The sequence below is a fragment of the Jaculus jaculus genome, chromosome 3 (genome assembly GCF_020740685.1).
Source record: "Jaculus jaculus isolate mJacJac1 chromosome 3, mJacJac1.mat.Y.cur, whole genome shotgun sequence".
Lineage (NCBI taxonomy): Eukaryota > Metazoa > Chordata > Mammalia > Rodentia > Dipodidae > Jaculus > Jaculus jaculus.
The window spans coordinates 51532660-51553333 of record NC_059104.1 but is presented as its reverse complement, the minus strand read 5'-3'; the positions used below and the strand labels follow the sequence as shown (position 1 = coordinate 51553333).

The 20674-nt window shown below is 36.1% G+C and overlaps 1 protein-coding gene across 4 annotated transcripts in view; it reads right to left on the bottom strand.

The window, feature by feature from the left end:
* Diaph3 (diaphanous related formin 3) overlaps window positions 1-20674 on the bottom strand; it is a 530142-nt gene that overhangs the window by 142688 nt on the left and 366780 nt on the right. For all 4 annotated transcript variants that reach the window (XM_045145419.1, XM_004651009.2, XM_045145418.1 and 1 more), the window contains one exon: window positions 13698-13833. In XM_045145419.1, the coding sequence (XP_045001354.1) occupies window positions 13698-13833 (136 nt within the window). The remainder of the gene's footprint in view (window positions 1-13697; window positions 13834-20674) is intronic.

Below are 20674 nucleotides of genomic sequence, written 5' to 3'. Positions count from 1 at the left end.
GTAGCCATCTCATGAAGACATTTCTACTTATTAGTGTTTTCATCAAGGACTGTGAACATCAAGAGGAGTTCATACTAGATTAGTTAATTTGCTACTTTATTAACAGCTGTGGTTAAAAAAAAAAAGCCAAAGAAGGGAGAAACTATCTAAAATGGGGGTTTCATTGTAAGTGAAAGTAAATTACCTCTGTCCCCTACTCCTGCAAGTAAAACTGAGTCAGCTGTGCATACATCTGTGGGTGTTTATAAACATTTACGGTCTTTAGGAAGCTCATGGATTATAAATGGCTAATTAGTGAAAAGCCTGTCATTTCTATGACAGTTGTAATGGATAAAGATTTTAGCCAGGCTGGGCGTGGTAGCATACACCTTTAATCCCAGCACTTGGGAGGTACAGGTAGGAGGATCGCCATTAGTTTGAGGCCACCCTGAGACTCCATAGTGAATTCCAGGTCAGCCTGAGCTAGAATGAAACTCTACCTCAAAAAACAAAACAAAACAAAATTTTAGCCAGGTTAAATTGCTCCTAGAGAGGCTACCCTACCTGTTATGACAAACTAAGTAGTTTCACTACACCGAACATGTCATACATTAAACATGCATTATAACTAGATCAGGCTGCTTAGTTAATGCATGTCGATGAGTTCTGTTCTAAACAGACTGAAGTGTGTTAGAATATCTGTCAGAGGAAATGAGAATTTGTCACTCTGTAGAAAAGCCAACCAATTCTGCAATATATGCTATTTTCACTTGTGTTGTACACAAATACTAAGCACCATCCATTTAGAACATTAAGACTATAGATAGCAAGTTAGAAGTCAACAAGGGCAATTTTCTATTAAGGAAAAGTGTTTTCTACATGCACTTATTCCTGCATATTTTCCTAATGCTCACACATCAGTGTTTTTCAGTCAATTCTCTTTTTCTTTTTGCTTTAAAGCTGATCAAAGGTATGAAGAAAATATTGTAAGAAAGTTACTGAACATTTGTAGTATAGTCAAATATAAATCAAAACAAGACATCCTGTCAATCAAGAGAGATTCATAATGTACTAAATGACTGGATCATAAATAGGGAGGAAGGTAAGCAAAATGGGATTGTTTGGGCTCTAATAGCAGGATATTTTTAAAAAAATTAAATAAGGCCCAATGTTTAACAAGACAAAATTCACAGAAGGGTATATAAGGTTAATATAAGATGACATTTTTTATGTCCTGAGGGAGAGGAAGTTCTAGAACTAAAATAACTTAAATGTCTTTTTAGAACATTTGCCAACATAATAAAATATGCAAATTCTATACAATAAAGTAGATCTTTTCCAGAAAGCAAAGTTAATTTTTGAATCATATTTCAGAATTACATTTTTACTGTTTTTAGGGATTCTTATTTACAATTTAATTTACAGACTATAGATTCAATTTTCCAAGATAACAAGGAATCGTATTTGGTAAATGAGGAGAATTATACTATGAGAAGCTCATTGGCCTGCTATCTCTCAAGCAGTAGTAGAGAAGGGGCTAGGCCATGCTGATCCCATCCCTCAGCTGTACCAGGGCACTTGACATGATACCACCCGCATTCACAGAGAACAGCAACACTGGACATGATACTTAAAATCTTAGCAATGGAAACCAACCAACCAACCAAGCAAACAAAAAACTATCAGCTAAGTGATATCCCTTCTTACACTTACTATGCCCCCATCTCTGCATACTTCATATACAGATATATAGATAAGATACTTCATATGTAGATACATCATATGTATAGAGATAGATAGATGATAGATAGATAGATAGATAGATAGATAGATAGATAGATAGATAGATAAAAGAGATAACAGAGAAAGAGAGATGGCTTGTTTTCACTGGGAATACCAGGTCACATGGTGCCAGGGATAGGTGCTTACTTTGTTTTTGCTGTTCCACAGGACCTAGTATACCAGTGTGACATAATATACATTAAATAAATATTTGTGGAAGGAAAAGTTTCGTTAGGAAGAAATTTTTCTATCAACACAATAATAATTATATTAATGAAGGAGATATTCTAATGTTTATTACAATGATTTCTTAGGTCAGAAAGTTAATCATAACAGGAAATCACACAACAGCCTTGGGAATGTGTTTCAGAATGCTAGTTAAGGTATAATTAGTGCTTAAGTATGCTTCAAGAAATTACTAATTACTCACTACAATACCATCACACATACCAGGAAACTAAACATCACTAATGGCATACTCAGAGGCTTGGAAATGAACATCTGGGCTACCCCAGATGACGGCAAAAGGGTAGGACAGAGTCATTTGATTAAGAGGGAAAAATGGGATATAGTCTCTTTTTACCCTACCTGAACAGAACCAAATTTGGATTCTAGGAATGGATTGCCTCCAGGCTCCCCTCATGAACTAATAAGCATTACTCTTACTCAGAGGTTCTAGGTTAGTCTAGTTATAAAAAATGGTGTCCTATTCATTAAAAAAATATTTATTTATTTATTTATTTGATAGAGAAAGAGAGAGAGAGAGAGAATGAAGAGGTGTGATAGGGCCTCCAGCCACTGCAAACAAACTCCAGACACATGTGCCTCCTTGTGCATCTGGCTATCGTGGGTCCTGGGGAATCAAACCTGGGTCCTTTGGCTTTGCAGGCAAATGCCTTAACCACTAAGCCACCCCTCTAGCCCTGCTCATTATTTATGATAAGGGAAGTACATTTTGGTTTCCTTAACAAAAGCAGTAAAAGTCGCTGTCGAGTTGTGTTTCTTTCCATCCAGTACACTTTAAGCCCTATTCCTTCACTCCCTTAACTGCTTTTTCTAATCACCTATCTTCTTTCTGGGTTCAGGTACCCTAACTCCTTTACTATCCCTAGTTGAGGCCTTCTATATTTAACTTCTGCACAATTACAATACTTAGCTTCCTAGCCCAATCCTTTTCCATACAGCACTTTTGCCTCAAAACCCTGTTTTGCACAACAGATAAAGACACAGTATTGCCTGATGCTGAGAGGGTGTGCCTACAGGATGAGGCAAAGCACAACTGATTTTCCACATTGCCAGTTCACTCATTTCTTTCCACAGCTCGACCCAAGCATCATTCCTGACTGGTTACATTACTGGTTTGTTGGTTTGTATTTGCTGATATTTTATAGGAATCACCTGTGAGGGAGTAGGTAGATTAGGTTAACTTCTTTTTTTTTTTTTTTTTCCCCGAGGTAGGGTCTCACTCTGGCTCAGGCTGACCTGGAATTCACTATATAGTTTCAGATTGGCCTTGAACTCATGGTGATCCCCCCCCACCACTCTCCCTCCCTTCATCCCTCCTTCTTTCCCTGTCTGTTGCCATCAAAGAAGGGGAAAATAAGAAAAGATGGAAAATGAATTCGAAATGTGAATAACTGAACTCCATGCTGGAATTATTGAATACATACACACAGAGAAAAACAGGGAAAGAACTAAGTTGTTATAGCAGGCAAGCCTGTGGCCAAGTTAAATTATATTTATAGAAACAGTTATGTATTTGCACATCTGACTTTGCTGCCATGATTACAAAATTCCTACTTGTTACCTAATATAAGAACATATAAAACAAACTTGACATATGTTACACCTTCTCCTATGATTAGACCGATTTGCTTTACAATAGGTCTGCATAAATAGGATGTGTATAATTGAAGAATTTTTATTCCTAAAAACAAATTACATAAATATTCTAAAAAATGCTTACTAAGAATACCTGCTATGGGAAGATAGTAGAAGTCACAGTTGACTATTTTAAACACTTTGTTTTCTAAAACATGACCACTGTTGTATAAAAGTTTTACTTTCATGAGGCTTATTGAGAAATAATGAAAAGTTTAATCTTTCTGTATAAAGAAGTGGAGTTCTCATAGCCAAACTAGAACAGTAATTGAAGGATTCTTTCAAATAAAACATAAGGTAAAGGGAAGATATCTTAGTGGTTAAAGCCACTTGATTGAAAATTCTGGCAACCCAGGTTCAATTTCCAAGCCATCACTTAAGTCAGAGGCAAAAAGTGGCACAAGCATCTGTTGTTTGTTTAGACTGGCAAGAGGTCTTTGTGTGCCCCTACCCCACAAAACAGTTGCAAAATAAAATGATAAAAACATTAAACATGGGCTGGAGAGATAGCTTAGTGGTTAAGCGCTTGCCTATGAAGCCTAAAGACAACTGTTCGAGGCTCGGTTCCCCAGGTCCCACGTTAGCCAGATGCACAAGGGGGTGCACGCGTCTGGAGTTCGTTTGCAGTGGCTGGAAGCCCTGGTGCGCCCATCCTCTCTCTCTCCGTCTATCTGTCTTTCTCCCTGTGTCTGTCACTCTCAAATAAATAAAAAAATGAACAAAAAATATTTAAAAAAAAACATTAAACATTACATAAAGTAAAACATATCAGGTTTTGTCTGTTTTTGTTCTTAAATAGAATTAAGTATGAAATTAGTGACATGAAATAGATCTTTCTTTAAAAAGGCTACTTATAGATTTCTAGGATGAAGAAAAGTTCTTAAAACTTTTAACTTCTATTTCAAAATCAATCGACCCCCACATTATTAAAAGGCTAGAAAACACACACACAGGACCCCCACTTATGGAGACCCCCCACTTTGTCTGGCCTGCAATGTCCAGATTGAAAAGTTCATGTTACCTAACTTTCTTCCTGTTCTGAAAATGGAAACAGTGTTAGATATATTTTTCCTTCTTTCCTTTCCCTTTCTGGAGCTGATAAGTGACAACTGGATAAATATTTTATTTCTGTTACATCGAAGTAAAGTCCTTTAAGAGGATGATGCTCAACATAAAATGGGAGTTTTCTCACAGGGTGGATGAAAGGTTACAAAACACACTCCCTGCCAAGCTTTACCACCACACCAGTGTAACAATTCTGAACACAGCTTGGTATCTCTTGGACTCCTCTTATGTCTTCCAGGCAGAGAAGAAACTGCTATTATACTTCCCACAACGCCTCCAGATAGTAGCCAACTCTGCTCAAGGGTATCAACGGGTACATGATGGAGAAGACAGGCTGCCATGCTGTGTACTCTGAAGTATTAAAATGGGATAATCCATAGAATTCAGTATAACACAAATCCCACTCTTCCTTACACCAAGTTCCTTTGGCATATTTTGGAAAAATCTCTACAGGTGTAAGGGCAGCAAATTAGGGTCTTTCCTCAAGGAAAAAAGAAAAGTACTTCCAATTAGCAATACTGTATTTTTATGTATCAAATCCACAAAGACAGAACACAATCACCACAGCAAAATAAGATAGACTCTTTGAAACATTTAATAGGTTTAATATATATCTGATAAAATCTTCCAGGAACTAAAAACTGCGAGTGGCTACTAGCAAAAGGCATCATGGTCCCACATGGGTCAGTAAAGACCTTTGCTGGCCCACAGCAAACACTAGAATAAACAGTGAAAGAAAAAAGCAACATAATACTTTTGCTCACACATAAATGCAGCAGAAAGCAGTCTAAAGTGCATTAAGAACCTCTTCAGAAATGTGGGATCACAACTGTGATTCAGCGGAAGCACCCTTGGAAACCCTAAAGAACAGTGTGAACTCAGAAAACTAGGATCTGTTCCTTAATTTTAGACCTTTGAATCAAAATAATCCCCTTTGTTCTCCAAGCAAACAATCTTCCTGACTTTCTAGCAACTGAAGGCAACTGACTTTGCAGTTAGGTTAAAAAGTATGAAATGTCACACATTCAGAGAAGAGTTGGCCTGCCTTTGGGTGTGGGGGGGGTATGTAGCTTCCTCCTTCATGAAACTCTCTTCAGAGTTACTGATATAACATCAGATTCAGCATTGATTTTACAAAAATGCTTCTGCTTTGCAAGAGTTCCTGACTGAATAATGCTAATCATTTAAAAATAAATGTTGAAAGGACTATATTCAAGTAAAATTACTGTCACTTCTATGCATTAATGATAATTATTACTGGAAGTTCTATGATGACAATTCATTCTAGCTAGCCAATAGTCTCCCTAGAATTGACCCTCCAAAATCAGTCATCTATTTTCTGTTACTACACTCTGTCATGTTCTTTTGTCTTGGGGCATTCTAGCCTGTGTTAAGGCTGCCCTCAGTGTTAACTCTGAATATTATGTTGCCTCTAATTTCTGTGAAGCATAATGGCTATCTGAGGAAGGAAGCCATCCAGGAAACAAGTTTTTCAAATTCTATTACAAAATAATGCCTAATTTCATCTAAACACTAATGCTTATTTATACCATTTACAAATAAGATATAAATATTCAATTTCTCTGCTTATTTTTCCACATTTGCCCTTGGGTATATTTACTCAGCACCAAAAGCCCAATACTACTGATTTTTTTCCCCCATTTGGCATAATGACTTTAGACTTTGTACGTCCTTCATAACCAATTCCACATCCAAAGAATGGATTTACTTCCATTTTAAGGACTGAATATCAGAATGATCAAAAATAGACAGGAAAATGGTTGGGAAGATTGGCAGTTAAGGTGTTTGCCTGTAAAGCCAAAGGATCCCAGTTTGATTCTCCAAGACCCATGTAAGCCACATGCACAAGGGGACACATGTGTCTGGAGTTTGTTTGCAGTAGCTGGAGGCCCTGACACACCCATCCTCTCCCACCCACCCCCACCTCTTTCTCCCTCTCTCAAATAAATAAATAAAAAAAATATATTTTAAAAAAATAGAGGGAAAAAACTTTAAAAATCAAAAAATCATGGCTCCAAGTATGATCTATTGAAACAGTGGCACTTTCATCTCTAAAGTTATACATAGTGTGGCACAGAAGCATGGCGGGCTGTGGTGTAATGCCCAGTGGTAATGACCAACAGGCTACTGAGACAGTCAGTTAGCCAACAGGTTCCTGCAAGCATCTGGGGAGTTAGGTCACCCTTGCAAACTAACACAACCTAAAAATACAATGCAATACAAGAATGGTTAATAAAATAAATTAATATCAAGTATAAATTCTGCTCAGAAGCATCTTGGAGAAAACAAGAGTAAAAGTAAATCATAGTTTACAGAGTGCAGCCAGCTAATAATTACGGCAAGATGTGCCCAGTGCACTCTTTTGGGCATGTTGGGAGAGAACATAAGACAGCCTGTGAGCCATAAATAGTTACATAGAAATAATCCAGATAAGTGTACATACACAAAAATTACATGCTAAAAGTATTTTTTAAACTGAAGTTATGCCATCCAAATGGAAGAGATTTCTGCACATGAAAAAAATCTTTGACTAACAGAAACATTTGGAAAACTTTCTAGCAAATACTCCTTATAGGGACCATAGAATGGAATTTCAGTGATATAGTAACATTGAAAGGAAAATGGTGGTGGAGCTGCTGGAACTGATTGTGTCTTGGAGCAATTGTTTCTGAGGAAAGCATGACATGTCTGTGCCCTTTCTCACACTCAATATTCTGCAAATTCTGTGCTTTCGTCACTTCTATTCCAGGTCAAACATTAGAAGTGTGGATATATTTCCATCCCCCTCAGAACTACTATTACTGGAACTCTGTCATGTGCTGAGCTATCCTCATCACTTATACCACTTATACCAGTAAAGACAGTGTTTCAGAAGTAGGAGGAGCTGGGCTGCTATGCTCTGCCTTGTCCTTGACATTGAAAGGAACAAATCTTCAAACAGAGAGAAAAGACAAAATGGAACCTAAACTGAAGTAGGGGGACTGAAAGTAAGTAGGGAAACATGTCTAATTTTGGTAATCTCTTAAAATTTATAAACACAAAAGAAAGAAGAGACCATGTGACTTTTAAGAACCACCAATTATGGTACAAAATAAAGAGATGGTTATCCCTCTCTCCTGAGATCTCAAGGACAATTCTCAACAGCCTGATATAGGTACAGTCTAAGGTTATAGACTAATTACCATACCTTGTTCCCCTTTTTCTTCACTGTACTTAAACTCACCAGTGAAAAAGCAATAATAAAATAATGATTACAAAAATGATCTTTAGTTGAAGACACAAGTCTGGTCTTCCCTGCTTGTGACATTCTGCTCACATATTAGTAAAATTGAACATTTTGATGAAAATAGTCTCAAGTTTGTTATAAATATAATGTGCAATAAAAATATGCAGAGCCTAGGAAATAAAATGTAATCAATAAATGTTAGTAAGAGTAGTTATTGTTCCTGCTACTCTATGAGGTAGAAAAAAAAAAAGGAAGTAGGTCCAAACGCAAGCAATTTAATTTGTTCTACCAATCTAAACAGAAAAATTATTAAAACCATTGGATTATTTATGTGCTTAACTGTCAACACCACCAGAGAACTGAAAGCACTACTGCACAAAACTAGAATCTGCCCAATGATGGAAAAAATAGAAGTTTTATGATATCAGAAGAGGACAGGGTAATTGTCAAAGCCTTTCTGGAAGCAAATATACGTATTAATGGCATATCTGGTGTGACTGCCAGAGACATTCTCAAGTAGTTTTTATGCAATAAGCATTTCCTCTAAAATGGATGCCTAATTGTTCAGTTATTCTAAATTGCAGAATGGAAAACAAAGGAGCAGTTTTGTCCATGTGGGTAAACAACGGATTTCTAAAAGCTAATTACCCTTTATTTAATAGGCTGAAGTTGCACCAAATGAGACATTTAAACCTAATAAATAATAGACAAATCGTAACCTAAAGAGTAAAATATAGGATCTGCTCATAGAGTTTTAATTGCTCCATTAAATAAGCTCTTGCATATTCCTCCACAAAGCATCATTACACAGGCCTGGGTCCATTTCAAGGCTATTTTGATGTGCTATTTAAAAATTATGTGAATTATCTTACATACTAAGGAAGTCTTAAACAGGGTATTTGAATTCTATCATCAATGCCCTATTTGCTTCCATGATTAAGAAACAGAAACAGAGTTTGGATTATGTTGGTCATAATCACAGGAAATCATTATTCCCACCTGCCTTTCTAAAAATGATGGCATGAGGGTAGCTGTATACCTTATAAACAAATACTAGGGTATATGCTTGCTTTCACAGATGATTAATACTTAAGGGGTTTCCTAACTTACTGAGATTTGAAGATAAACTTTAGTCTACTAATTCATAATTCACACATGGAGTAAAGAGACTAATGTAATTTGATTTTTTTATTTAGAGAATAATACATCATTTGGCAAGAGTAACCACAACTGGATACATAAGCATTTAAGAGAACTCTTGACTCATCACATTAAAAATCAAAATGAGAAAATAAGTTTCTATACATCTTTGGATTTGCTGCTCAAAGGAATCTTTTACTTCACTTTTCTCTTGAGGGAGATTTCATCCTATATTTTATCCTTATTTTCCCTCTATTAACAACATCTCATTTGAAATGTCAGTGATAATAAGCACTAGCAAATCTCTCATAGCTGTCTGTTCTTCTGCTAAGAGCAATGGTGAGTGAGAAACAACAGGGATATAATTTATTCCTCAGGTAGTGATTTGAGAATTGGTAAATCTGAAAAAAAAAAAAAAAAAAACAATTCCTAGTTGCATGGTGGAAATACTAAAGTCATGAGATATATGGAAGGAAGCTCCCTGTGGGTTTATGGCAGAATTACATGATGACTGGTCTCTTCCTCTATCATTCAGGAGTGTGTGTCTTACATATAAAAATAATCAGATGAAATAAGTTTCTACAGAGGTAAGAAACTCAAAATAAACATAGTAATTCACACGTCTACATTATTATCTTAATACCTGGAAATCCAGGCTGCAGACTTCTACACAGATTTCAGTGCAATTGTTCTATACAAAAACAAAGAAAAATTTCATAAAAATATTTTGCTGATCTCACCAAAAGATTTAAAGTAACTAATCTGCATAAGTACAGAGTAAAGCACATAATTGTGAAACTGCTTTTCTCAAAGTAAACACACTCTCAGAAATGCTGTTAACTTCATGCTCATCATAAATGCCATCAACTTCTGGAGAGATTTGAAAGGAGAAGTATGTAGATATTAATGTTTTCTTGGTTCTCCAAAACCAAATTTTGTCATTAAAACCACGTTGTCAGTCATCTTTTCATTATCCTGTCTTATTTTATTTCATATAACCTACTATTTGAAATTAGTCTATATATTTGGTTGCCTGATTATCTCAACAAAATTTAAACTTCATTACAGAAAGGGTAATTATTTATTCTTCTTTATCACTATAATTACAGCATATAGGAAAAATAAAACTATTCATTGAAGGATAAGAGAACCAATATAAAGTGATCTGTATATAAAATCTCTTTCCCACAGTAGTAAAATAAAGATAGAACAAAAAACATTATGTTTTACAATACAACAGTGCAGTTTCTCTAGAAGGCCATAAAATTCAATGTATCCACTAGCCAACATGTTCCTCAAAATTAAATCAAGGGCTAGTAAGATACACTATACTTATGACTCTCCTATTTCAAAAAGTCGTCAAATGCTATAAAATCACATTTTAATAAAAGCATATTATTTTGTATATGATATGGAAAAAGGTGACTATGTATACTTGTACTTTTATTTATTTATTTGAGAGGGACAGAGAGAGAGAGAAAGAGGCTGAGAGAGAGAGAGAGAGAGAGAGAGAGAGAGAGAATGGTGCACCAGGGCCTCCAGCCACTGCAAATGAACTCCAGATGCGTGTGCCCCTTGTGAATCTGGCTAACATGGGTCCTGGGGAATCAAGCCTTGAACCAGGGTCCTTAGGCTTCAGAGGCAAGCGCCTAACTGCTAAGCCATCTCTCCAGCCCTACTTGAACTATTTTAAATTTTAAAAAGTAACCAAAAAGGAAGTAAATACGAGGTGTAAGTACTTTAAAAATACCTAACTTTAGTAGTATTCAAAGAAATGCAAAAGTGAATTAGGCAATTAGAAAGAATGTCAAAAAAATGAGACTCCCCAACAAATGCCCAACAATAACATTATGTGGGTAGTCAGTGAAATTAGAATAAAATGTTTGGAAATCAATTCACATCAAAACATGCACTAAAAGTCATAAAAATGTTTATCATGGGCTGGAGAGATGGCTTAGCGGTTAACCACTTGCCTGTGAAGCCTGAGGACCCTGGTTCGAGGCTCGGTTCCCCAGGTCCCACGTTAGCCAGTTGCACAAGGGGGCGCATGCGTCTGGTGTTCGTTTGCAGAGGCTGGAAGCCCTGGCAGGCCCATTCTCTCTCTCCCTCTATCTGTCTTTCTCTCTGTGTCTGTTGCTCTCAAATAAATAAATAAATAAATAATTTTTTAAAAAGTTTATCATTTTCTATACCCTAATTAAATAATTACAAAGACTTTCTAATTCATATGGAGAGTCTATTGATCACAGTCAGAAGTAACTATTGTTCTTTTTTTTTTTACTGTATAATGTAAATCAAATTGGAAGTGACAGGTGTAGGGTATTCAAACATATACAAAAAAATAATAAATTTTAAAATTCTGTGCTGTGAATGTGGCTCCATCCTACAGCACAATCCTATAGCCCTGTGTTTGATGTCCAGCAACCCCTTACCAAAAGAGTAATGTGAGCATTTAGGAAATACTGCAAAATTAAGCAAGATACCAAACTGTACTCTCAGTAGGAATACAGCTATTATTCAAAAGTGGAAACATTTCAAAAATGAAAGAATAGTGTACCAAACTGTTAATGGTGCTTTTTGGATAGAAGTATAAATATTAGTCTCTTGTTCTATCACTACTTAGGTTTTCTAAAATTCAAAATAATGTTAACTAAGTTATTCCTCAAAATCAAGTATTAGTTCATGGAATAAAAATATGAAATATGAATATTAGAATATTAGTATTCCATTGAAAATTGCACTAATGTTTTGGAGTCTTATAAGATGTCACTTCTCAAAACTGGCATGAAAGAGAAACTATGTGAAGTTCTGTTACCAGACACTGAAGCCCAAACCCCAAACAGTACAGCAAATTTGCCACAAAAATTCAGCTAATATGATGGACCATAAATAAGGCTAAAATTTGCATTTAAACCTATTCCAGAAGCATACTTTTTAAATCAATAGTATATCTTTCTGATCTTCATTGCTATTCATACTTCAAGATACTTCTTAGAACACTTTCTGACTTTTAAATATAACTAATTGTGCATAGATGATTTTTCCTTCCTTAAAGAAACAAGTACTTAGTTCACTTTATTTATTTATTTATTTTGGTTTTTTGAGGTAGGGTTTACTGTAGTCCATGCTGACCTGGAATTCACTCCGTATTTTCAGGGTGGCCTCGAACTCATGGAGATCTTCCTACCTCTGCCTACCTCTGGCTCCCGAGTGCTGGGATTAAAGGCATGTGCAACCACTCCCGGCCTCAGTTCACTTTATTAAACATGAGGTCTGCCAGTAGAAGTGAATGTAACAAAGGAAGACAAACATCTCTGCACACTACCCCCCCTCCGAAACCTAAGTGCACCCACAGTCCTGAATTTCAATGACTGTGATTTAGCAGGAAGCTGCTGCATTGTAATTAAACCCTACCATCAGTAGTAGCTTCAGAGTGAAAGAGCCAGCAAATTCAGGAGTTGAAAATATAACTGCAACTGACTCAATTCTTTTGCTTCCCTAATTAGTTGTGTCTTTTAACTTAAGAAATATACAAATGTTTCTACAAAATTGTAATTAAATTTTTTTCATGTTTTTCAAACTTTATTTCAAAAATTAGGAACATATATAAGTAGAGAAAACAGTAGAGTGCGTGCACCCCTTCTACCAAATACTCAGTTCCCAACTTTAGCAATTAATATTCACAACTAATCTCACTTCATCTATAAAACTGCCTGTTCCCCAGTTGCTCCAGAATGTTTTACTTAAATCTCAAATATCATGTTTTTCTCTGTAAAGACTCAATGTAGGCCTCTAAAAGATCATTTGAAACATATTGATAACAATATCATCATGTCTGGAGGAATAAAAGTATATAAAACTTTCAGACTCTTTCTACAGTTAAATGTAGGAATTGGGGTACACAAACATGATATATACTAGAACTGGTTTCTGACTGTGTCTCTCTCTCCTCTCATGTAGTTGTGTGGATACAGCTCAGAGGACAACTGCAAGCGTTCCTCAAGCACGCTGTCCACTGTTTTGCTGAGATAGGGTCTCTCAGCGGCCTGGACCTTAGCAAGTAGGCTAAACAGGGTTGCTTGAGAACCCCAGAGAACCACGTGTCTCTGTGTTCTGGGACTGTGCCATCATGCCTAGCATTTTTTTCACAGGTTGGGCTCAAACTCAGTTCCTAGGGCTTGTAAGGAAAGCACATTATCATTGTGAAAGAAGTAAGAATACACTGGAACTGAGTCTACCAGAGGGCAAAATCATCCCTGAGTAACACTGAAAGGAAACTAAAGGGCTGGAAATGGCTTAGCAGTTAAGTGCTTCCTTGTGATGCCTAAAGACCCCAGTTCAAGGCTCAATTCCCCAGGAACCTGGTGCATCCATTCTTTCACTCTCTGTGCTTCTCTCTCTCTCTCTCTCAAATAAAAAAGTAAAAATAAACAAACAAACAAAAAAAAATTGAAAGGAAACTACAAAGAAGAATGCCCTTAGGCTTAATTAAAGAAATATGCAGTCATACTTCTTTGTTCATAATTACATTAAAATGCTAGTAAGACAAAATTTATATTTCTTAACTGCAAACAGAATGAATAATGAATTTGACAGTACTCACCAATTTTCATTTCCAGTAGGCGCTTTTTCTTTTGTTGGCGTTCAAATCGTTCTTTCTCTGCTAATTCTTTAGCTATTCTGGCACGTTTTTCTCTTTCCTCTATTTCTCTTTTCTTGATGTTTTCCTTTATTGCATGCTGTAACAAATAAATTGTGAAAATAATTAATTACAAATAAATTGCTAAAATGATTGATTGCAACCAGTGACTCCACAAGAAAAATATCAATCTAAAATTGTACGTAGGTTAGAACCACAGCCGAGTATCTTTTGGCTATCAGTTCTTAATGAGTAACAGTCTAAAAGATATGAACATATGTCATTATCAAATACATTATGTATCTGTAAATACACTGTTAGGTTTAAAACACCTACGTGTAAATAGAATTAACTAGAAAGGAATAGGGTGACAGAAATTAAAAACAAAATTATTTAATTGACAAATCAAATCTGACTTCCAGTATCTACTCTAAAGAGTGTCTTGAAACTCTCTGAGAGTCTTACATACTTTCTCTTCTAAGCCACTCACCATAAGGAAACTACTTGAAGAAATGATTATGACAGATTGAATCTTTTATTTCTTGTATTTTATATTTTTAATGAGAGTGAGCAAGAAAGAATTGGCACAATAGGGCCTCCAGCCACAGTAATCTAACTACATAATACTCTTTATTTTTTTTTTTTTTTTCGAGGTAGAGTCTCACTCTAGCCCAGGCTGACCTGGAATTCACTATGGAGTCTCAGGGTGGCCTCGAACTCACAGCAATCCTCCTACCTCTGCTCCCGAGTGCTGGCTTAAGACTACATAACACTCTTTAGAAGGAAGGAGGGTAAAGGGGAAGGGAGGGACATAGGGAAGTAGAAAAAGTATAGGTTGAGGTGAGAATGAGAATAAGCTTCTGTGTGATAAAGTGGGGGACCAGAGGAAGATACATACCAATCCAGAGAAATTTTGCATACTACTTTCAAAACAGTATCATTGAGTGGCTAAAGTAACATTAGCTGGTCAGTGAGGCAGCAAGTCACATTTGAAAGTGGGCAAGTCAGGGCTGCTTTACTATACTGTGGTTGCACATGCTAGTAACCAACTATGAAACAGAGGCATGACAGGGTTTGCAGAGGTGGTCTTTGACCTTGGCTCTCAAGTTAGAATTCAAATCCAGTTATCTCAGTGGGTGGATTAATCTCCAATGTCATCTTGGAATCACCATGCCAAAACAAAAATCTCTGGGCAGCTCTGTGAAGGATTTTCTATATTAGGTTAAGTGAGTTGGGAAGCCCCACCCTCAAGAGCAAGGAGAAAGGGCTGAGCATCAGATTCATCTCTCTCTGCTCTCTCACCACAGGTGCAACATGACCAGCTGCTTCAAACTTCTTCACCATGATGGACTGCACCCTCAAACTGTGAGCCAGACTAAACCCGTCCTCCTTTCTCACTTAAAAAATAAAAGCAAGGGTTGGAGAGATGGCTTAGCAGATCAGACACTTGCCTGCAAAGCCAAAGGACACAGGTTCAATTTCCCCAATACCCACATAAAGCTAGATACGCTGAATGGCGCATGTGTCTACAGTTCATTTTCAGTGGCTGGAGGCACTGGCGTGCCATTCTCTTTTTATCTAGTCCCCTCTCTATCTCATAAATAAGTAAATGAAGAACTTACAGTACATATATAATATATCATTGATTGCAAACCATGTTAACATTTTCTGGTATAAATTTTTTAATTAATGTATGGATACATTTCAATATGAACATTAAACAGGCCCTCTATTTACTAGATATACTCCTCTCTCTCTCTCTCACACACACACACACACCACACCCTTTCTACAGTAAAAAACAAAATAAAATTAGTGGGCTGGAGGGATGGCTTAGTGGTCCAGGCATTTGCCTACAAAGCCAAAGGACCCAGGTTCGATTCCCCAGGATCTATATTAGCCAGATGCAGAAGGGGGTGCACATGTCTGGAGTTTGTATGCAGTGGCTGGAAGCCCTGGTATGCTCATTTTCTTTCTTTCTCTCTCTCTCTCTCTCTCTCTCCCTCTTTCTCTGTTGAATAAATGAAAATAAACTTTTAAAAAATAAAATAAAATTACTTTCTAAAATCTATAAAAGTAATGTTTAAGTTTAGAAGGTCTGAAGTAGCTTCCAAAGTTATTTTGTTTTAGGGAAAATCCAATATTGATTTCCATTTAAAAGTCTATCTCACTTAAATTTTTTCTTATCCTGACATTATAACTATTAAAGAGAGGAATTTTAGGTGAAAAAAAAAATACCAATAGATAACAGAAATAAACATTCAGCTTGAAACTAATACCTCAGGATAAATGGTAACAAGGTTTACTTTTATGAAGAATACTAAGGAATAATAGTCTAAATCAGAAAAACAACAAAGAATGCTATTATTTTAGATACAATAGCTTAGTTATTTTAGTCCTAACAAAGCCAGTGAGGAAATTAAGGATAAGCTATACATAGCAACAAGCTGACTATAAGACACATATTTTTTTACATCAGTTTTTTTTTTTTTTTTTTTTTTTTTCTGATTTGGTGCACGCAATAGGCAAGCTCATCACACGACCACTATGTTCAATCTGGATTGCCGAAAGTCAATATCTGAGTTCTTTTTTATGCACATCCTTCTCCAAAGCTATAAAGACCTAGCAGTACACATCAACAACAAGAAGGCTTAGCAACATTTGGACGTGTGTGTGTGTGTGTGTGTGTGTGTGTGTGTGTGTGTGTGTGTGTTGCATGTGTTAACGATCGAGGTGTGCATGCAAACACATGCATGGCCATGGAGGAGAGGCTGAATTCAGACATCAAGGAAGATCCTTTATTTGCTGACGCAAGGTCTCTCATCAAACAAACAGCTGCCAATTCAGCTGTTCTAACTAGCCAGGTTGCAACAGGGATGGACGTCCTGTGTCAGCCTTCCTAGACCTGGGGTTATAGGAGGGCTGCTACACCCAACAGGCAGTCACAAGGTGCTGGGCATCTGAACCTGGATCCACACTCTTTCCACTCAGCCATCTCCCCAGTCTACATTCTTGACTCTTCATTTGAGACACTCAATAACAAGATGAAGCTGAAGTGCTGTCTGTGCTATCAGAAGTTTGTAAAATATCTGTAACATGTTGACATATTACCAAATACATATATCAAATATACACATATGCTAATATATACACATGTATTCTAGAATAAGATCAAATTATTTTTAACTTTAATTTTAAATTTTAAACATACCTAATGTAACAATAAGAATTATGCTTCAAATAGTACAAATATTTACTAATGTATTAAGGCTGTTCTTTTCAGCAAAATCAAAATGCCCCAAAGCCAGTAAATGTAAATGAATGCACATATAGATGCCTATAAAATTCTGAAGTGATTTTCAGAGAGTAATCCTCTGCAAGAGTGATTAGACTTATCATAAAAGTATTATTGAATTTAGTGAAAATTCATCACCATTTGTGTTAACTTCTGTGACTTGTCTTTTCTAAGAATGATCCACACTTTGCATGTACATTGTATTTTATTTGCATAGCATGTATTATTAACTGGGGTTTTTATTATCTTGTGAGATTTAAGTTATTTCCAATATCTGCCTATGGTGAGCAACGAACATTTTTGTACGTGTCAACTACTATACATTCACAAGAGTCCTTTAGTGGTAGGAGGCATTAATTGATTTTTAAAGAGAACAAAAACCATTGGCAAACTCTTTTAAGAGGAAAGGAAGACAAAGCTTTTGAGGACACTACAAGTGGTAAGGACAGTTGAAGCATTTGCTTCTGTTTCAAAAATGCATGTATCTGAGTACTGTACCACACTATAAAATATTATTTCATAATGTGGGCAAGTGTCACAGCAAACTCAAAGCCATTCCCCTCCAAGATGGCAGTGGATTTGATGAACAAAAGGCCTGAGACTTCCTCAATTTCACTAGAAGAAACTAAGTGGTTTTCTAAGTAGTTGGTGACAGTATATACTTCTATTACTAGTATATAAACACAGCCTATATCATCACAAATCTTCATTTCTTCCCATTTTGCTAGTGTATACGTCACATCATGCTTTTAACTTGCATTTCTATGACTCTTAATTAATTGAAGCATCTTCTCACACATTTCTTTTTTAAAAAAAAATATTTTTATTTATTTATTGTAGAGGGTGGGAGAGAGAATGGGCACCCAAGGGCATCCAGCCACTGCAAATGAATTCCAGATGCATGCACTACCTTGTGTATATGGCTTATGTGGGTCCTGGGGAATCAACCTAAGTCCTTTAGCTTTGCAGGCAAGAGCCTTAACTGCTAAGCCATCTCTCCAGCCCTTCTCACATATTTCTAAGACGCCTGCATTTCCTATTCTGCAAACTAGAAAGTCTTTGTAATTATTTTACCTGTTTGTGCAATAGGATCTTTCTTTCTCAATCTCGGTCTTTTATTGATTTTATGAATCACAAATGCAACCTGTATTTCAATAAACAGAAGACCCTAAATACTACACAATCAGAATGTGTTTTACTTTGCTGCTGGCCCCTTTCAATTTTTTTTAATTAAAAAATATTTTATTATTTATTTGAGAGTGAGAGTGAGAGAGACAGAATGGGCACAAAAGGGCATCAAGCCACTACAAATAAATTCCAGATGCATGCACCAGCTTGTGCATCTGGCTTACATGGGTACTGGGGAATAGAACCTGAGTCCTTAGGCTTTGCAGAAAAGTGCCTTAACTGCTAAGCCATCTGTCTCCAGACCCCCTTTCAAATTTTCATAAGCTATCCTTCCTATTTCAATAACAGATATTCATGAAGCTTTCATGGTTTTGATATTTTAGTAACAACTTTATCTAGAATCAATACTTTTGAATGGAATGAAGTAGGAATCCAAACAATTTTTGTTGGCTCATCTTTCTTCTACTCATCCAGTGTCATCTCTTCTGGCTAACAAGTGGCCAAACAGATGATATTTTAAGATTCCTTTACTTCAGATGCTCAACTTACTCACATTTGCAATAGTACTTTGTTAATTATCACAGCTTACACATTATTGTTGTCTGAATACTGATGATTTGTGGGACTTTCTTGACTAGATTTATCAATGTTCTATGAAACAAAGTAGCACTGCTTTGAACTTACTGTTTAAACTCTGGCACTAGTGGAGAAGGACTTATGCTTAAAATGTGGGTCCTTAGGAACATGATGTGGCTCTTCACTGAGTCTTTAAAAATGTCCACTGAAAAATATTTTCCCCTTCATTTTAGATTTCTTTTCTAAAGATTATTATAATTACTTCTGTCCTGCTTTTATGAATGATGCCTCCATTAGAAAAAATATTCATGGTCTGGAGAGATGGCTTAGTGGTTAATGAACTTGTTTGCAAAGCTTAATGAACCATAGTTTGTTTCCCCAGTGCCCACATGAAGCCAGATGCACAAGGTAACACGTGCATCTGGTGTTTGTTTTCAGGGGCTAGAGGCCCTGGCAACACATTCTGTCTCTCTTCTATCTCTACTTGCAAATAAATAAATATTTTAAAAAAGAAAATATGGGCTGGAGAGATGGCTTAGCAGTTAAGCGCTTGCCTGTGAAACCTAAGGACCCCGGTTTGAAGCTCGGTTCCCCAGGTCCCACGTTAGCCAGATGCACAAGGGGGCTCACGCATCTGGAGTTCGTTTGCATAGGCTGGAAGTCCTGGTGCGCCCATTCTCTCTCTCTCTCCCTTTATCTGTCTTTCTCTCTGTGTCTGTCACTCTTAAATAAATAACTAAAAAATTTTAAAAAAATAAAAAAGAAAATATGATTCATAGTATTTCATCACAAATAAATCATAAATTTTATAAATGCCAGTGATAATTTTCTTAAGTCTGATCCTTTCCCTATAGTCTCATTTTTATTCACAGGAAACAAATGAAACCACAGTGAAAATTAAATTTCTCCCTTTCAACTTTAATACTGTACATTTCTTGCTTGTAATAGCTTAGAGTTAGATTCCCATTATTAGCTTAATGGGATACCCTTGACTCCCAGTTTTCTTCTTTAGGAATACAGGGACTTTATTGTTGTTGTTATTGTTCCACACTCTAAAAAGAGGTTGAATTTTGTTGAATGTTTTTTGAATACTTTGAGAAAAATCTCACCATTTTTCTTTAACTCTCATTTTTTTTTTGTGGGGTGGGGGGGTGGGGGGTGGTGTGGTGAGAGGCACAGAGATTCCCAATATAACCCAGTCAAGCCTTAAGCTAACTCCTGGTTTAACCTCCTGAGTACTAGGAACATAGGTATGTGGGATAGCTGGCCATTTTCCTTTTAGCTCTTGATGTAGTCAATTATACTTAGGAATATTCTAATATTACACTACACTTCCATTTCTGGGATAAACGCAAATTAGATACAAGGCATTTGCCTTTGTGAAGAGCTAGTAGTGTATATATAATATACATACACATATAGTGACTTTACACCGTCCATGTGTGATCATAGAATTGTTTTGTGGAACTGATCTGTAAAATTTTTCTAGCCAAGTACTTAATTTGAAGGATTCAAAGAAAGTAATTTAACAAAAAGATAGCTATAGAATTATTAATGAGCTTTAATCCTTTGAACACACCTTCAGCAACTCATTTTCTTCTAGAAATTATCTAGTTCTTCAACTATTTTTCCATTCTGGCTTACAAATTGTTGTAGGGCTGGTTTTATAAAAATAACTTTCTGTATCTCTCTCTCTTTTTTTCCCCATTCTGTTTTCTTTTGCTTGCTTAACTTTAGAGAAATTTATCTAATTAATTTATCTTTCCAAAACAATCACAGTTTGGTTCTAAAAAATCAATATCTCTTTTCTGTGCCTTCTATTTCCTCTAAAATAATGCATCCCTATTTTCTGCATTCAGTTTTCTGCTATGTCACTTTTTACTTTTATCTTTTAACATGACACATAGGGTATGCATTTCTTAATACCATTTTAATTCAGCCC